Consider the following 18013-nt stretch of genomic DNA (forward strand, 5'->3'; position numbering starts at 1 on the left):
ATAAAAATCTTAAGAACACAGTCATATTTTATCAGAGTACGTAGCTACTTTATTGTTAAGATTTATCTCTACGATGAACTAAATAAAACTATTAACGCGCTGCGAGATTTGTAGCATGTCAAGTAGGCACCTACAGCAGCGGCGTAGTACCTAACTACGGAGTGCTTTATGCGAAGTTCAGTGAAGAGCAAATATGAATGCTGTGATGGAAAGTAGGTAATAGATATCTAATGAATGATTCTAATGAACTAACTATGTGAACTATTGATGTGTTGAACGACTCCTACGTCATTGTGTGACATAATATTTAACGAATTAACACCACGGGCCCGTCAGACTGTGAACATGGTACGGAATCCCTGTCGGAAATGAAATTTAAGGGTCCCGTGTCGCGCGCAAAACGTCACCGCGTCGAAAAGTAAAAAGCAATAAGTTTTATCTGGACATCAATGCAATATGAACCATAAAATGTGACATTAGGAGTCAAATTTAAATGCTGTTTCAACAAAAAATGTATAGCAATGAGTAGAAATGATGATCAATCAAATTTGAATTTTAGTATCCGTTGTTTAATCTTTAAAAATGTTTGTCACTTTATTGTGGAAATTACCGTATTAAACTCACAGCAATTCAGTTGTGATTAGGTTAAGTTTACGAGTATAGGACATTTGGTAGCAATAAGATTAGCTTTACCCGTTTTTCCTGTACGCAGCTGGTGATTCTGATTGAAGCCAATTGAGTTATTTGATCGAGGAAGTATGTGATGTGATGCTTTATGTGCAAATCAATTTCATCCTGATTACATGTTGTATTATGAAATAACCATATAAATTGGAATTAGAAATCAATGAGCTTGAGTCTGGTGCTACGTTAAAATGTAAGAAAAGTTTTGCATTTTAAGATTTTTAGAGCTAGGAAAAGCTATATGACAGTAATGGTCTGGCTGTTTTTTGAATGCATAGACCGGTAAGGTGATAAAGTCTAATGGCGTTATTCATAAACGCGTTACTAGCCTAAATTAGCTATGAATCGTTTGTCTTTATCTGTCTCTTAGGTAGGTACGTATTTGTAAGAAAGGGATAAAACATAATTTAACTAAATCAGGCCCGTAAAGTTTCATGAATAAGGGGGATAGAAGATATAGAAAGATCATTCTAACTCAGTTAGGCTAGATACCGTTCATGACTGACGGCTCGATTCGGAAAATGAATTAGATTTCTACTAGACTTCAACAAGTTACGATATGGATAATTTAAAGATATTTGTAAGATAGATATGTCAAATTTGACTTTTCCGCGATTCTGGAGGTCCTCTTGAACGATTTCGACAAGTTATGACTTGGATATCCAAGTCACATCTAGTCGATATCTAATGTAGATCTAGTTGATCTCTAAATCGTCTCTAGATCTTGTGATTATCTCGAAATCCGAATAGGCTTGTGATTCTTGTCTTTGTCTACTTACATACGTAATTGATACATTTAGTTATCACAATGACGCAATGAATTGCGGTATATGTATTTACTAGGTGTTGCCCCGCGACTTCGTTCGCTAAGGTGAAGCAGTATAATGCCTTTTCACGAGGTTTACATTCCCTCGTTTGAAAAATATGTTTCAACGCCTTTTTTAACTTCCTCTTAAAGGGGCTCACTGATTACCAGTCCGCCGAACGATATCGGCCAGTCAGTTAAATGCAAAAGGTGACAGTTCCGAACAACTGACAGGCTGATATCGTCCGGCGAACTGGTAATCTGTGGGCCCCTTAAGATTTAGGGAGGTACTTGCTCACCGCTCTAATCTACATTGAAAATATGTTCCGTTTATAAACTTGTCTCTGCCGAGAGCTATTCACACAACTTTATCGTGCACTTACTTGATAGATGGTAGGTGTCAGAAGTATAATAAATAAAGTTTATTATTCGTTCACTCTTTGAGCATCTCAAGTGCTGGAAGCGTTATAACTTTATATGGCATGCATCCATCACGGCTTTATTATCTAGTGTGAATTTACTTACGGATCGCATAACCACAAAAAACAAGGACAGGTATATTTGTCTACATATTGCATAAACTTATAATTGTTATCATAGCATGAGATCACACTTGTTTTGCTAGTTTTAACTCGCAGATTAGCAAAGTAATATTTTTGTTATTGCATTAAATACATAAGCAAAACAACATTAAAATTGAGAAATTTAAAATTAAATAAATTAGTACCTATAGGTATAATAAATACAGTATGTTTGTTTACATTAAGATGGATTTCCACAAAGTAACGCCTGATTCTATTAGTTGAATAATGCCTTCGCAATGGAAATTAGGATTCAGATATAAAAGTTTAAATTTCTAAGAACTACACTATTGGTCTGTAGCCCACGGCACGAATTAGTTTTAATTTAAGTTTTTACCACCATTTTATAGACACCTGAAAATAAAAGTTAAACACCAAGTTTGAAGTAAAATAAAACACTTCGCGGAAAATTGCACAGTGGAAATATTCTTTTACATTCCAAAACTTCTAACTGAATCATTTATAATTTTTAAACTCGCATACGACTGTAAATTACTCCGTCGCTTTAACACGATATAAAAATTTGTGTGCAAGGAAAATAAAGCTCAACTATTTTAAAGCAACAAAGCGAAAATTGCATACGTCTCCACGCTCGAAAATACTGAACTTTATACCGCTAATAAAATACATTTAGAGTTCAAAACCTAGTAGTAACGTGGAAGCCCACCGACCGTTAAAAACAAACATTTTGTGGTCTAGTCAAATCAAGACTTACGACCTCTTGGCCGTTAGCCAAATAAACATTAAAGTCATATTTCGAGCGCTCGCGGCATATTTTTATACAGATACGCCGAGCAAAGTTTCCCTCTGTAAAAATACTTCCTAGTGTCCGGACAGTGCCGCTCTGAGACAATGGTACAATGGGGGGAGATGGGGGCGGTCTCAATAACGAATACCTTTTTATGCCAACGAGTGAAATGCGAACAGATAGACGTGGGCGCTGTAGAATTACGTGAGATCAACGGCGTATTTGAAGGAGAATAATAACAGTTGAAACTCAGAAGATTTGGTTTCATTTATGAATAGTAAGTAGTTATATCTTTGTCCTTCCTGTTAGTACCACTGCATACAAATATATAAGTCATAAGTAAATCATAAGTCAGGTAGTAAAACCAATTTACACGTTATGTATGCAGGGGTGCTAAGCAAATAGTTTTGCTAAATGTACTTATTTAAAAAAAAACGCCTCTCGCAGTTATTTGATATTTGATATTTATTGAAATAAAATTTTACAGCATTACAGCTAAGGGGCTATTCATAAATGACGTCATTTCAAATGAGGGGGGGGGGGGGGTCTGGACATCGGATGATGGTAGCATGACGTAGGAGGAAACGGGATCATTCGAAGTATGATTTTTGGACGAATTTAGTTAGTATTTGGTCAAAAATCGTCAAAAATCGATGACGTAATTTATGGACAGCACCAGCACAAGGGGCGCCAATGCGCTGTAAAATTAAGTAAGTAATAAGAAAGCTATAGCTATAATACTAAAATTATAAGATAAATATGACAGTGATTAATAAGGTACCTATGTTATGTACTTGTTAGTGCCTTTTGTTAGACATAAATGGGTATATTAGCTATGGATGTGTACAACGAGGTAGGTACATATTTATTGTGGAATTATTATACCAACGACGAGAATATTTAAATAATGATGATTTCTTACCCGCTTATTCATAAAACTTCCAGCCTCAATTCATTGTGTTTTAACCCTTTCTTAATTATCTGTAACTTAAGTCAAAATGACAGATTAAGACAAGCGATTAATAGCTAAATTGAGGCTTGTAGCACGTTTATAAATAACGCCATTTGACTTTTACTATTTCATAGATATAAAGTAATGTAAGAATCGTTTATTATCTGGTCCTATGCGTACGTAATAAATTGAATGAACTAGGTCAGCAACGCAGCACGTACCCAAAGATTGCGTTAAATTAAATACGTGATGACTACTAGTTCACATTGTTTTCCTTTAGCCGGAGACATCCCTAGACAATTGGAAAAGCACGTTTCTAATAAAGCAAACCCGTGTCAATCACGAAACCTAACGTGGCCTTCGGGACAAAATGTACCTATTTATAATGACAAATTGTAACACGGCAAACATATCTCTTTATAGGCGATATTACGTGTGAACTATCATTTTTTGCTGTTCGAAAGGAGTCACAAAAAATTTGTAATAAGGACCATTTCACAAAATCCGTTCCAAAGTCTCGAGTTGTCTAAAGAAACAAATGTTCGCAATCGCTTTCCAAACTCCATTTCTTATTTTTGCACCTCATTAATTTCTATAGGCGAAATTCAAATGAGGTCTATAAAAAAATCTTTAACTGTGTTTGCCGAGTCCTTTCGACGACAATATAAAAAAATTCAAGACATTTTCGACGAGATTCTTTAAGAGATTTTTCAATATTCATTTATAAAAGCCGCGCCGGAAAGATAAGGTTAACTTTTCTTCTTAAACATTTTCGACAAATCGTCGCTCCGGACTGCGAATGCGAAGTTACCAATAGACTTATCCGGAATGCTACTCTGTTGAGTTAATTTTGACGTTTTCACTGGTTTAACTACCATAAATTTAGTTTATCTTAAACGAAAATCTAATTTGTTAGACGATAAGGCGCTGGTGCTCCTTTTACAAGACAAATACATTTACAATATCACGCGATGCGGCACGATTGAAGTTACACAATAAGCTCTCGGCATGTCGCCGTGCTTTTGTCGCACGAGCTTTATGCGGTCTCATATACAATGCATATATGGTATAGGAGTGGCTGTCAGGGAGAGAAACTGCTACTTAGCTTCGACGGTATGAAATAGCTATCCGATTCGAGGACCGACGAGACTTTAGATAACTTAAGTTTTAGTAGGTATACTTGCTAGAGATATTGTATGAGGTAGACAAGTTTTAATTACTGCCTGCGAGTAGGTAGTTACCTAATTCTCTGAAAAGGGTAAAACTCTACCTATAGTCTGTATCTTTAGGTATTTAAATAAAAGTAAACAAACAATTTGTACATTTTCGGGTAGTTATAACATTTATTGGTTAACCAACCAAATACAAAACCGCCTGGATCTGTCACTGAACGACCTGACTTTAACCTACATTATTTGATCATGTAATGTTTTCATCTACCCTCAACTGGCTTAAGGAGCCATTTGAGGGTAGATTTTGTTTACTTTTATTTAAATACCTAAAGATACAGAGTATAGGTACCTACTTATTATTTTAAACTTTGTGATTTATGAAATAAAACTATGTGAACGGATTATATAGCGTTTACAGCGTTGTTAAACCCTTTACAGTAGTTCGACATCTCGGTTCGAAAAATCAGGATGTATTTAAAATTAATGAATTGTAATAATGATACGCGATAAAAACCGTTCACTGTGGGAACTGAACGGCTCGATTCGGGAAATGAATTAGAGATTTACTAGATATGAAATAGTAAATATATGTGACGTTCCACGGCAAAATGTACCTTATGGCGGCGCGGCTTGCGCCGCGATTCGGGAAATGAATTAGAGATTCACTAGATATGAAATAGTAAAGTTATGTGACGTTCCACGGCAAAAGGTACCTTATGGCGGCTGGCGCTTACGTTGCATAGTGCCGCAATAATATTGGAGCGACCTTTACCCGTGGGACGTCACATATCTTTACTATATCGTATCTACTTAATCTCTAATTCATTTCCCGAATCGCGCCGGAAGTCAATATTAGCGGATTATGCCTAAAGTATTTATAAAAATAATCGTAATAAGATTGCAAGTCAATAGTTTTCAATGGCTGTCAATAAGGTCATTCAAATTTTTAGCTGTCGAAAACAAAGTAGAACAACGATAGGTAGCAAATATTAACTCAATGTGCATGTCGGTTGCTGTTAATGGATGTACACACGATCTATAGATTCTGATTTCACTTCGGATGCCCCATATTGCGATGCATGCATAATGACGAGTATTCATGCAAATCGTAGTTTCCGAGGTCGTAGTGTTTACTGGGGTTTATTCTATCCACTGAATTTGTATATGTAGTGGATTACCGTCATCATCATCATCATCATATCACCCAGAGGACGTCCACTGCTGGACATAGGCCTCCCCCAAAGAGTGCCACAATGACCGGTCTTGCGCCACCCGCATCCAGCGGACTCCCGCGACCTTTACCAGGTCGTCAGTCCACCTTGTGGGGGGTCTACCCACGTTGCGCCGTATTGTGGATTACCGTAAAACCACCCAACTATAGTCTAATACTACAACTGTGGTTCAAAGGCCCAACATGTTTTAAGGTATCAAAGGTATTGATAATAGCAATTTTCCTTTTGTTTCTTTTTCTGAGTATTTTCTTCCATACGAAAATATTTTGCCTTAGGATTGTGTTTTTCAATTAATAGTTAAAGCCTGACCAGGAATATATGATCACGCGCCATGTTGCGGAATTTCACTGGAACAAATTTTTTCGTACTATACTGAACTGTAACCCTGTACAATGAGAATAACAGCGCCCTCTTGACAATAATCATATATTACTGGTTAGGCTTTACTCCTATTAAGAAGATATTCGAGTTAGTTTCGGACCATAATTGGGAAATTTTGGAATATAGTCTGGATTAAAATTTTCTCACACAGCTCGTACTTTAAAATGAAAACTCAGCTTAACTAACCAAAACGTTCCAATTTTGATCCTTCAAATGTACATTTGATGATAACGGCAAAAACGAGCAATTAAGCGAGTCCAAAATGCACAATAGTGTCCGTGGATGTGTTTGGTACATACGTTTTGTTATGATGATTTAATTTAACGAAATGCAATTACAACGGTTATTCGTATTTCAATTTCGTATTCATGTACAGGCTTGGTAGGAGTATTGGTATGATTTCAATTGCATTTTCATTAGTCTCTAGAGCTCTGATTAATATATCACGACGTTTGATGCAAATTAAAAGAGAAAAGGTTTTTTTAAAAAGAGTTTAAAACGCATAAATAGTTATGTTTTTTTTATCGATAATAACATGGAAATATCAAATATTCGCCAAACTGCGGAGCAGCTGTTGCATATATTATGTTGTCATTGTGTCTTCTATGTTTTTTTTATTTAATGAGATTTATTAAAGATTAATAAAAGATGTCTTACTACCCGTCAGTAGGATGAAACAGAGGGTAATGTGTTTATCAGTATGTGTATGTTTGTTCCTTTGTAGCACTCCAGACACCTAACGTACGCCTATTTTGACGATTTCTATTGTGAACATTTTTACTTTCAAATAAATATGGGAAAGGACGCGTCACTGCCGGGGTTTTTCACGGGGTCTAAGCATAAACGTGCCGGATAAGCCCGGTTAACCGGATATCGAGTGTGTCCGGGTCACTGACCGCGACCGTAATGGCAGCTAATCGGAAGCTAAACTGACGCGTCGGTGCCTACTCAACCTATTTGCTATAAGTAGTAGTTAATAGATTGTTTTAAGCATAATTCGTTAAAAAAAACTAAATATTTTAAACACGTCTTTCTTTTCATTTACTTTTCCTTTACGAGATATCATTTGATATTTATCAGTCGCTTTTCGGTGAAGGAAAGCATCGTGAGGAAACCGGACTAATCCCAATAAGAGATTAGTTTTCTTATTGGGATATTTTTTCCTAGGGGAAGGCCGGAAGGCCACAAAAGAAAAAATTCCTGATTTTCCTAAAAACGCCAAGTAAAACTAAAAGTTTTCCTTTCAAATATGAATTCTAAATATATTTTACAAAAGGTTATTCCACCAAAGGTTAGCATTAGTAACAACACCTATTCCGAAGTGTGATATGTGAATCAACGCATGCATGCGAGTGAGTAAATCCTATAATTAATAACCATCACACTGGTGACGCTGTCAGTCTAACGCATACAGTATAATCACCCGCTGAAATTAATTGTTACTATAACAGGGGGTATATTCTGAATATAGTATACCAATAATGTAAATCATATTTGAGTGGGAAAGGTGTTTTTCAACCTGATCTAACATTGATTAGACATTAGACTCATACATCAAGTAGGCTTGTCGTAGCTTGGAAAGAATAGAAATACTTCAAAAACGCAAAGATCTCGTGAACGAGCGATGCACTAGTTAAATTGTTATCGTATTTTATGGTTTTGAACAAACCTCAGAGAAATTTCTCGAGGAATTATTGGGTCATTGCAAACCTGGACAATCGGAAAGCATTAATGATCATAATACTGCGGGTCGGTTCAGTCGCTCGGGACGTTATTGGTTATTAGGTATGATATTGATGCAATCATATTTACATTCGGAATAGAATATTGCCACTAAATAGGTTAATTTTAGCTATTAATTGTTTCTATTAGTGAGTTGTACAGGCATTAAATTTACTGCTATTTACCTATGAGTTTAGTCACGTTAATATTGCGACAAGTTGCCTACTTACAGAAAATAATTATTATTGAGACTGATCCCACCGATAATTATTTCAAATTAATTAAGTGTTTGCATGTAACCAGGCGAGTACCTACAGTGGCAGTGGTGGTGAAGAACACTACCGAATATGGCTTGTAAATAATTATTCATCTTTTTACATAGGTACGTAGATGCTCAATTAACTTTGCGTTCTCTTTGTTCGCAGGCAGTAATCCAAAATGGCGTCGTCATTCGGTGCGAGCGTGTGAGCTCGCGCGGGGCCGCGTAGCGATGGGCGATCGCACGTAGCCCCCGACATGGAGGAGGACGAGCGGCGGCTCTCGTTCCCGCCGCCGGCGCCGCTCAACTCACCCGGCGAGGAGATCGACGGCTCGCGGCTGCTCGGCGAGATCGTGCGCACGCTCGAGGCGACCAACCCGGAGGCGGCGGCGCCGCTCGTCGCCTCGCAGTCGCGCGATGCGCTCGACGTCGAGTGCGAGCGGCCGCGGCGTGAGGAGTTGCGTATACCGCTTGAGGGTGTCACCTTCTCCAGCGATGCGCAGGGAAAAGGTTAGTCTATAATTTGTTATCTGTAGTATCATCACTGGATACCCGTTGTGCAACTACCTACATTCTATATAACGGGGTGGCAACAACAAAATCACCACACGGAAAGCGCGTGGCCTCGACGAGAGGTGCTGCCCATACTGCCCAAGAGCGGCACCTATCGCTTTACGAATGTAAAACGTGAATAAATATTTTCTTTCACACGTTATACGCTCAATATGATATACCTACCTTAGATATGATAGCTAGAAAAAACATTCACCCAACATTACATATTATCTTACATACTATCATCAATTTACATGACAGCGCTTATCATACTACCTGTTCATCATATTACCATTTTTCTCATCAACCGAACTCCAAAACCGTTACTCAGCAATCACAACATAATGTCCCCTGAACGCCAATCCATACGTTACCCGATTGATCGATGAAAAACGCTCTGTAACGCTGACGTGCCGATCACACGCGAGTGAGCTATCCGGTGTTGATCCGGCTTGATTGATAGCGCTTGGTGACACCAGTCGCTGTCGCATCTGGAGACACAGGGACGCTACACTCGGGTAAACGAATATTCTGAGTGTATTTTGCGAGATTGATAACCGTCTCGTCTCGTTAAAATTGTTATACCCATGGAAAATCGCGACTGTAGTGGTTATTGTAAAGAAAAATACAACAAAAATAGCTTCGGCTCTCACCTATTTCCACTAAATGTTCCACTATCTTCAGTCTCGAGCATATAATGTGTACTGTAGAAATTACATACAATTCCGCGACGTTATTTTTCTCGATTGACCGTAATTTCAAGAGAAAGAATCCAATGCCCATGAAACTTACCGGATTATTGACAGATTACGGCGTTAAATTGGCAGTAAACCGCTGTATTCAGGATGACTCACGTTAGACCGGGCCGTGTCCGGGCCGGAGCTTTCGGGGCTTACTTTTCTATCACATGACAGGTGGTCACGTGATACTTTCCATAGAAAACGATGCGCCGGAAGCTCCGCTGTATTCTGAAGCGACTTGTGCATGCGTGCTTGCCTCGTGCCTCAACATTTAATATCTAAACACAAAATATGATTATAACGTCTTTATTATATTCTAAAATATCTGAGACTGATGAGAAGACAAATTTATACAATAGAGCTTACTGTCGGCCGAAGACCGATTGGATCCCACAATACTTTGCCCGGGTATATTTCACGTCAGGGCCTATTTGTCCACTGCCTATTTTATCTCGAATCATTCCGTAAGTGTGTGTTTTCCTTCTTAAGCTGGAAACGTTATTTTTATTGCCCATATACCAATTTATATTTTTATTGCTATGGATCTTATACCTTTAAGCGAGCAATTCTTGTTTATTTATTATATTTCGGGGATCTCGGAAACGGCTCTAATGATTTCGATGAAATTTGCTATATGGGGGTTTTCGGGGGCGAAAAATCGATCTAGCTAGGTCTTATCTCTGGGAAAACGCGCATTTTTGTGTTTATATATATTTTCCGAGCTACGGTCGGTCTCCCAGATATTTATTTATAATAATACGTACAGGCTAATATCCAACGTTGCTAATACACGTAAAAGAGCACGGATTAATTTTATTGCACATAAAACATCAATGTCATGGGTTAGTTTACGTTATCCTGTTTATAAATAATCATCGTAATTTTATTTAAAAATAAAATGCAACGTAAATATATTTTACTACTATTAAGGAAAAGATAGTTTAAAGGAAAGAATAAAGGCGATGTGCTACGAGTCGCTGCATGAATCCATAGATATGAGTGTGGCTTTTGGCACGACGCTGTAAGTGACCTATGGGTGTAGGCGTGAGACTAATGCACCTCGTAGAGTAAATTTCAACTATTCCGCTTCAAACAAGGCTCTTAGCAAATGTTCTCCGCGTTAATAAATCTGTATTCGTATACGTACCGTGGATATTCGATATATACAGACTTGTAGGTACATGAAGGCTGGATCGTCAAGCATGTTTCTATGTGAAGATTTAAGGCCTTAGTTTCCTGTTTACGCTCTGATTACAGCATCACATTGTATGGGAAGACAGCATAATTTTAGATCATTACACGAAATATCGATCCATCAGAGACCAAATCTAACCTAAGATTACACACAAATAAACAAATGGTGTATTTCACGCAGATTTTCGAGATTATAAAGGTTATGTTCAGTTTCTGATCATTTGCAACTGCAGGAAACAGACAATGTCAAATTTCCTAGATAGAATTAGCGACATAACTGAAAAGGTTTCAATCGCAACAGCAATGCGGAAAGGACAGTAACACATTTATCAAGGAATTGACAGCAACATTGTCCGCACAACGCCGCAGCAGTAACGCTGTTGCAGCCGCAATCGAAATCTAAACTTAAATGTGATTTGTTGTTCCAGCAGGCGGGCGCGAAGAGCCGCGCGCCGCCGTCACGCCGTTCACGCGCGAATCGGCGCGGCGCGCGGGCTCGCGCGGCGCGCAGCTTGTGCGCGAGTTCGGCTTCATGCCGCGCCGGCGCCTCAGCGTCGAGGACGGCGCTCGGCTGCCGCGCAAGTACGAACCCTTCCCGCCCAAGCTCTACGGACGCCCGCTTGAGGAGATCGACAACTTCATTTATGATGAGGTCAGTACTCTAGCGTTTAATAATGAATTAGCGTGAGTTATACAAACTGTACCTATATTTTTACGTAGGTACGTATGCACACTTTTTTAATAGTTGCTGAATTTATTCCTATTTGCCGTTTTCAAAGACTAAATAATACGGGTAGGTATATTTAGTACAGTAGGCACTTTATCAAGGTAAAACAACTTGTGCCAAAAGTAAAAAAGATATAACTAACCTAACGTAGATACAATATATCTAGTTATAGAAGAGGCTGTGACGGGTCCAGTTTGTACGAAATTATGAATTCGTGGAAACTTTTATTTTTCACCACGAAACAATGTAAAGAATAGTAAAGTTGAGCTTCGTCGAGACCTAAACCATTCGCAGATAAACAGATTAGATCAGTGTCACAAACAATCCCGTATAACATTTCCTATTTCGAAAACGCCGCCCATAAACCGCTGTTGTAAAACTATATCCCTAGTTTTATGTTACTACCAATCCGGCAGCGCATAATAACTCTGAAAAAGTTGTCGGTCCATAATCATAAAATTCTTTGTTCGCATCCTTTTATGATAATCCGTGAAATATTACTCCCGGCCGGAGGCGGGTATGATTTTATTTGAGTTTTACATATTTTGCGTAACTCTATGCATTTCCACTCAAATGAGGGTTGAAGTGGGCCGCATTATGCATCTCATAAATCATTTTTCGTAAATGTTAGACATGTACAAAAATACGCCTAAAACTGTAATAGCAAGAGTGATTTTAGTCTGACGTTGGTTTCTGCGCGTATAAGTTAGTTTCGGCTTACGGTAAACGCTTATTTCGGAAAGTCCGTCAGCCCAAGCGAGCGAAACGAGATTATACATAGACGCTCTAAATTGTCATAGATGTTCCTGAAAGTTGAGGATATTTAAATGCCAAATTCGGACCAAAATTCCGTCAGAAGAAATTTTTATGGCCATATATATCATTAACTCACTATCGGAAATTATGCTCTAATGCTATTAATTTTCCGTGTCTGTTATAAACGGTTCCAATAATAGTTTAAACTCCAAGAAAAGTTACTCTAACGGCACACTATAGTGCGTTAACGTATAGTATTTATACTTTATTTATAGTATACTATAAATAAAGTATAAATACTTGTGCATTGTTAAGAGTAAGAGGTTTCCCTGAATCACATTGTCGCATTATTGGATTCCGTTATGGCGTACTATTCTCACATCCACTGTCCACAGTCCACCTTTCCGTGTCCCATTAACCTTACGTCCACTACAGAAACACCAGCCTTACTTGACCCCTATACAGTGGTACTGAGTTCATCGGATAGTTCAGCTTAGAATGGCGAGGGTCAGTTTGACGAGCGAATCACACGTGGGAACCGGATGGCGCCGTAAAAAATAATGGTATTTACGAGAATGTGCGCCGGCTTGTATGGCAATTATGTCCTTTGATTTGAGCAGTTATACGAGACATTAAACGATTCGTAAAATATTGCGAATTTATAGCCGTAGCCGTCGTATTAAAGGTGTAACATAAGTAGGTTTATTGTGAAGTAATAGCAAACTTTCAGTTAGAACTCATATCATTAATACATCATTCTTGAACGTTGCGTTGAAGTATTTTCCTAAAAGGAATCAATTCACTTAAGGGAAAATGCTGGTGCATAGTTTTTATTGCCTATAATTCGACTCTTGATTCATTGTACAATAGTGATATCTTAAGAATTAGAAATTTTACGATGTAGTACATCCATTTAACAGATTTTTAATGGCCCTAGTAGGTAAATAGATACTGCAAGAATTGGTTCTATAAAATACTCGTATAGGTATCCATAAATTTTATGCTAGAACACAATAATATATACTTCAACGGGACTTAAAAAACATATTTTTATTACCAATTGTTTTTTATCGAAAGCCTACTACGGAGTCCGCATGCATGGAGTCCAATAGCCCAGCTTTTCCAGCCGATTGCCCTCGCTATACCTTCGGTGGCGATTTGCTGGCTATTTTCCAACTTCTGCTGAATTGGCCGTCAGTTTTCTGCCAGATAGAAAAAAAGCCCGCGCTCTATAAATGTAATGATACTTTACTTCTAGGAAAGCAAAATTGCACAATCTACGAAGAAAACCTTAGCGTTACTGTTTATTGTCTATATTAATATAAGCATCTACCTATAAAGGTAGATAATCCTTTATAGATCTTATAATAAAAATTAATGTGTAAACTGATTTCATTGAAAATTTACTGTGAAAAAAATATTTAGTTATAATTATCTACCTACGTTATTATGACTACTCCTTGGACAAATCCCACGCAACAACATCATGTCTCGCGCACCGCTCGCTTTTCATATAATTTGCATGGCTGGTGAAGTTTTATTTTAGGACATTATGATTTTCATGTGAAGCATCGACGACTCCTCTAGAAAATCTTAGAAAAACTTGCTCGAAAAGCTAACAATTTTCTGAAAGCTATCAATTTTCGACGAACCAATTTAAAGTTGATAGGATGATTCGATTGGCGACCTCAAAACCCGATTAGGCTGAAGTACGAAGTTACCATCAAGTGGATATCGATTGTCAAACTTCGCCAATCCTAAAAACCTTATTTATTGGGCAGTTCTTCGAATGTAACTGAAAGACATTTTTAAAGTAACATTATTTTAAAAACGTTTTATAATTATTTAACTATTTGGATTCTTGTAATCGCTTTTAACCTGACTCACGTTCTCGCTGCGCCGCAGCGTCGCTGTCGGCATTCCATATACGAGTATGTAATACATTTGCCAGTGCCGCATGCGCGCGTCGACTATGAAAAAGTTACACCAGATTAGCATGAGCAGAATTTATATACTTTTTTAAATTCGGCAAATAATAAATTCTAATTGAACTTAATAACCGTAGTATAATTTTGTTGAAGTGTTTTATTCGTCATGTTTGTAATGTCCGAGCAGCAATTAACGTCACTCGCGCCGCCGCCGGTTATCCCCGAGCTGTCGGTCACTGCGACGGCGCCTGAGTGATTGCTTATTGCTACACTGTCGAGGGACCGCAACGTGGATTCGACAAACCCCCGAATATAGGTGTCGTTTGCGATCTTTTTTTTTTACTCACGATAAAATGGAGACGGTATATTCGTTTACAGTAAGAGTTTGGGTTTACGTACACATGAATGGGCATTGGTACTAAATATTTTTTCTTCAATATTGATTGACGAATTCATTATCGATGAGCTTTCGAATAGCTTTTTAGTGTCACTTGTATTGTAAACAACATTTTCACAAAAAACTACTTCTCTTTTAACTATATGCGAAATATTTTTATCGTGAAGAATCCTATTTGACAGCTTAATACTTAATTCTTGAAATTGTGTCATGTAAAACATCAGTCTTCTTAGTTTATTCAGATTACAGCTGTAATTGAATTTCATAGGTTTTACTTACTTCGGTAAACCTAGCTCTCTGTAGCAAAAAATGGAAGAAATGCTTACAAATATAAAGTTTTAAATAACATTTTACCCTGCAGATGCCCACGACGTCCGCAGGATATACAAACATTTCAATGAGACAAGTTAAGAGAGTTTTTCAGGCTTTACGATCTGTTCACTGCTACGAAAATGATATAAATGTCGGAGCGTGACTCCAGAAGGACGTATTGCAGCGTTACAGTTCATAGTTTTAGACGCCTGTATAAAATCGATTAGCAATGTTTGGCTACGTATTACTTGGTTGTAACGAAATTCATAATGTTGCGTAGAGAGTAACGCCATCTATTGTCGTATTGTTGAACTAAGATGACAGGTAGAAGGCTTTGGAACGTCAAGTGATTTAACTTGGGTGAACGTAGGTACGAGTTGGCATTTTTGTCGTTATGTTGGTGGACCGGTCGAGCAGGTTTGCCTACTTGACTTAAAGGTGGGAGCGGTGAGGCTCCGCGAGCAGAGTTGATCAAGCCGCGCTAGAGATCGGACGTTAGCCAACCTCGTGCCTAATTCGCCACGTTCCTGAAGGCTTATACCTGAAGGATTATTCTGAAAGCTTATAGATTCTAACGTTCTTTAACCTTAAGTGTTATTTTGATTTCTTACGTGTGATTAGAAGCTTACCTTTGTAAAATAAAGAGAAGAGTGTTGTTTTCAAAAGATGTGTCCCGCCGAGTTTGTTGCCGGTCCCATATTGGGATACCCTTTTCCATCTTCTCTTATCTTTTAATCTTCTCGGGTCAGAGGTGTAGGGTTGGAGCCGGCCTAGCTTGACTTGAATAAAGATTTGAACAATTTTATGTGATCCTTTTATTTGAGTTCTATCCAAATACATCCCAATAGTGACTATCTATGTTTTAATCATTTAGTACTGAAATATAGTAGGCACTAGTATGGTTAACGAGTTCGAAAGTTTATTTCATGCACTGGTAGCATACTGATTTAGCTGTGAAGTAATACATTGAGATACTACGCCCACCCGCCATCCTGTATACACCCATGTGCCTCCGTCATATAGTTTTACTTTCGCTCTTCTGACTCTCATTTTTTGCTGAAGTGAAATGCAGTCGAAATTGGAATGAATACCTACCTATCATCGCTGTCATGTTGCCAGCATGCAACTGATGCCGCCTTCTCAATTTAAGTACTTAGTAACGATATTCAATGTTGTGTTCCAAAACATTGTCAGAGTTGCGTATGTACATCATTATAAAGCATCAATAAATGTAATTAACACATTTATCTATACATCATAGTATACATAAATAACATCAACATTCAACGCCGCCACAGTAAAAGTTAGTAATTCAATTCAATTCAATTCTTTATTGCAGATAACAAATAATCCACATTAAATTAAAATAATTAAAAATACGTACACAATAAATAGAAAAAAAAAAACAATAAATAGGAACACTTAAAAATGATTAAAATAATAAAATTTAAATTTAAAATATTCAGTCTTATACAAAATAAAAAAAGGTACATTTTAGAATTACAAACACAAAATAAATAATAATAATAATTAAAATTCAGTCAATTATTTACATGCAAAAGTTTAGTAATATCTGGGAGACCGAGTTTTGCTCGGAAAAAATAAAAACAAAAACCCGAAAATGCGCGTTTTCCCAAAAATCATTAAGGCAGAGATAAGGCATCGAAAAATCGATGTAGCTAGACATCGATTTTTCGCCCCGAAAACCTCCATATAGCAAATTTCATCGAAATCGTTAGAGCCGTTTCCGAGATCCCTGAAATATATACGAGTATATACCTATGTATACAAGAATTGCTCGTTTAAAGGTATTAATAGATAAAGATATAGGTGGATATTTAGTGTACACAGGCCACAGGTGACCGGAGGTACCGCTTATCTGATCAGCCGCCAACGCTGACGCGACCTGTTGCGCCTCTTCAGACGACTCTTTTAACGATGGCTTTTCGGTCTCCCCCTTTTGTGTTCAGCCTTTATGATGCAGTACAATTTTAGTTTGACTATTTTGAAATGTTAAATTGATATTAAATATTAAAAAAAAAATTACGCCTCCAAAACGTGTTCCAAAGCTTATGCACCATATTATGCTTGACATGGTATCAGGATTTTTGTTTTTTTATCAATCTTACAGCTATCTTAACAGTTTCCCAATGCGATAGTGTATGCAGGCTATTAACATCTATAAGTAATATAACTAAGAATAACACAACACAAACAATGTAACTTTTACAAATTGACTTTCAGAACAATAAAATGAGTCAGTTCGATTGGCAACTTGGTATATTAAGGTCGCACTTATACCACATGACGGCATTACCAATGCGCAATGTCAGAAATTGTCGTTTTTTGTATCATGTCATGCACGATTAGTTGGATCATAATATGCATGCAGCTGCACCGCGTGTCAAAGAAGTATTCGCTCTATGCGTTTCGATGACGTCGCCCTGGCAGGTATAGGACACATTAGATAACAATGGGGTTGGCAACTGTCAAATGTTTGCATAGATGGCGCCATCATAGCTTGCCCCTTTTTCTATTACATTCAATTGGCTTAAAGGGCTGGCATCTAGGACATTAACACATTCACTGCCAGCGACCCGCTAGGCGGGTTCTCTGTTCGTGGGCGCTTCCCGCTACATACGGTTTTTCCCGTGTTATCGGCTACGCTCGTAGCGCGTAGCTCGCGCTGGCACTGAATGTGTTCTAAAAACAAAAATTTGACACAATTCTAAGGATTGACAGGGCAAGTTATGCTGGCACCATCTGCTAAATTAATAAACCCTCAGTACAAATGCCATGAAGATAGAATAGAAAGAATCCAGAAACAGTTTCTATTTTTCCTATCTATACATCAAAAGAAAGTCCGTT

At 37.8% G+C, this 18013-nt stretch overlaps 1 protein-coding gene and 1 long non-coding RNA gene across 6 annotated transcripts in view; one reads left to right on the forward strand and one right to left on the reverse strand.

Moving 5' to 3' along the window:
* The window catches only part of LOC134798273 (uncharacterized), a 683132-nt gene that overhangs the window by 552061 nt on the left and 113058 nt on the right, over positions 1–18013 (reverse strand). The window contains exon 2 of the long non-coding RNA XR_010145169.1: positions 5041–5294. This is a non-coding gene — a long non-coding RNA (uncharacterized LOC134798273). The remainder of the gene's footprint in view (positions 1–5040; positions 5295–18013) is intronic.
* LOC134798247 (sodium channel protein 60E-like) overlaps positions 1–18013 on the forward strand; it is a 302130-nt gene that overhangs the window by 72706 nt on the left and 211411 nt on the right. For all 5 annotated transcript variants that reach the window (XM_063770625.1, XM_063770627.1, XM_063770626.1 and 2 more), the window contains exons 2-3: positions 8703–9046; positions 11454–11677. In XM_063770625.1, coding sequence (XP_063626695.1) covers positions 8794–9046; positions 11454–11677 — 477 coding nt within the window. In that variant the 5' untranslated portion in view covers positions 8703–8793. The remainder of the gene's footprint in view (positions 1–8702; positions 9047–11453; positions 11678–18013) is intronic.

Source organism: Cydia splendana, chromosome 16, assembly GCF_910591565.1.
Source record: "Cydia splendana chromosome 16, ilCydSple1.2, whole genome shotgun sequence".
Taxonomy (NCBI): Eukaryota; Metazoa; Arthropoda; class Insecta; order Lepidoptera; family Tortricidae; genus Cydia; species Cydia splendana.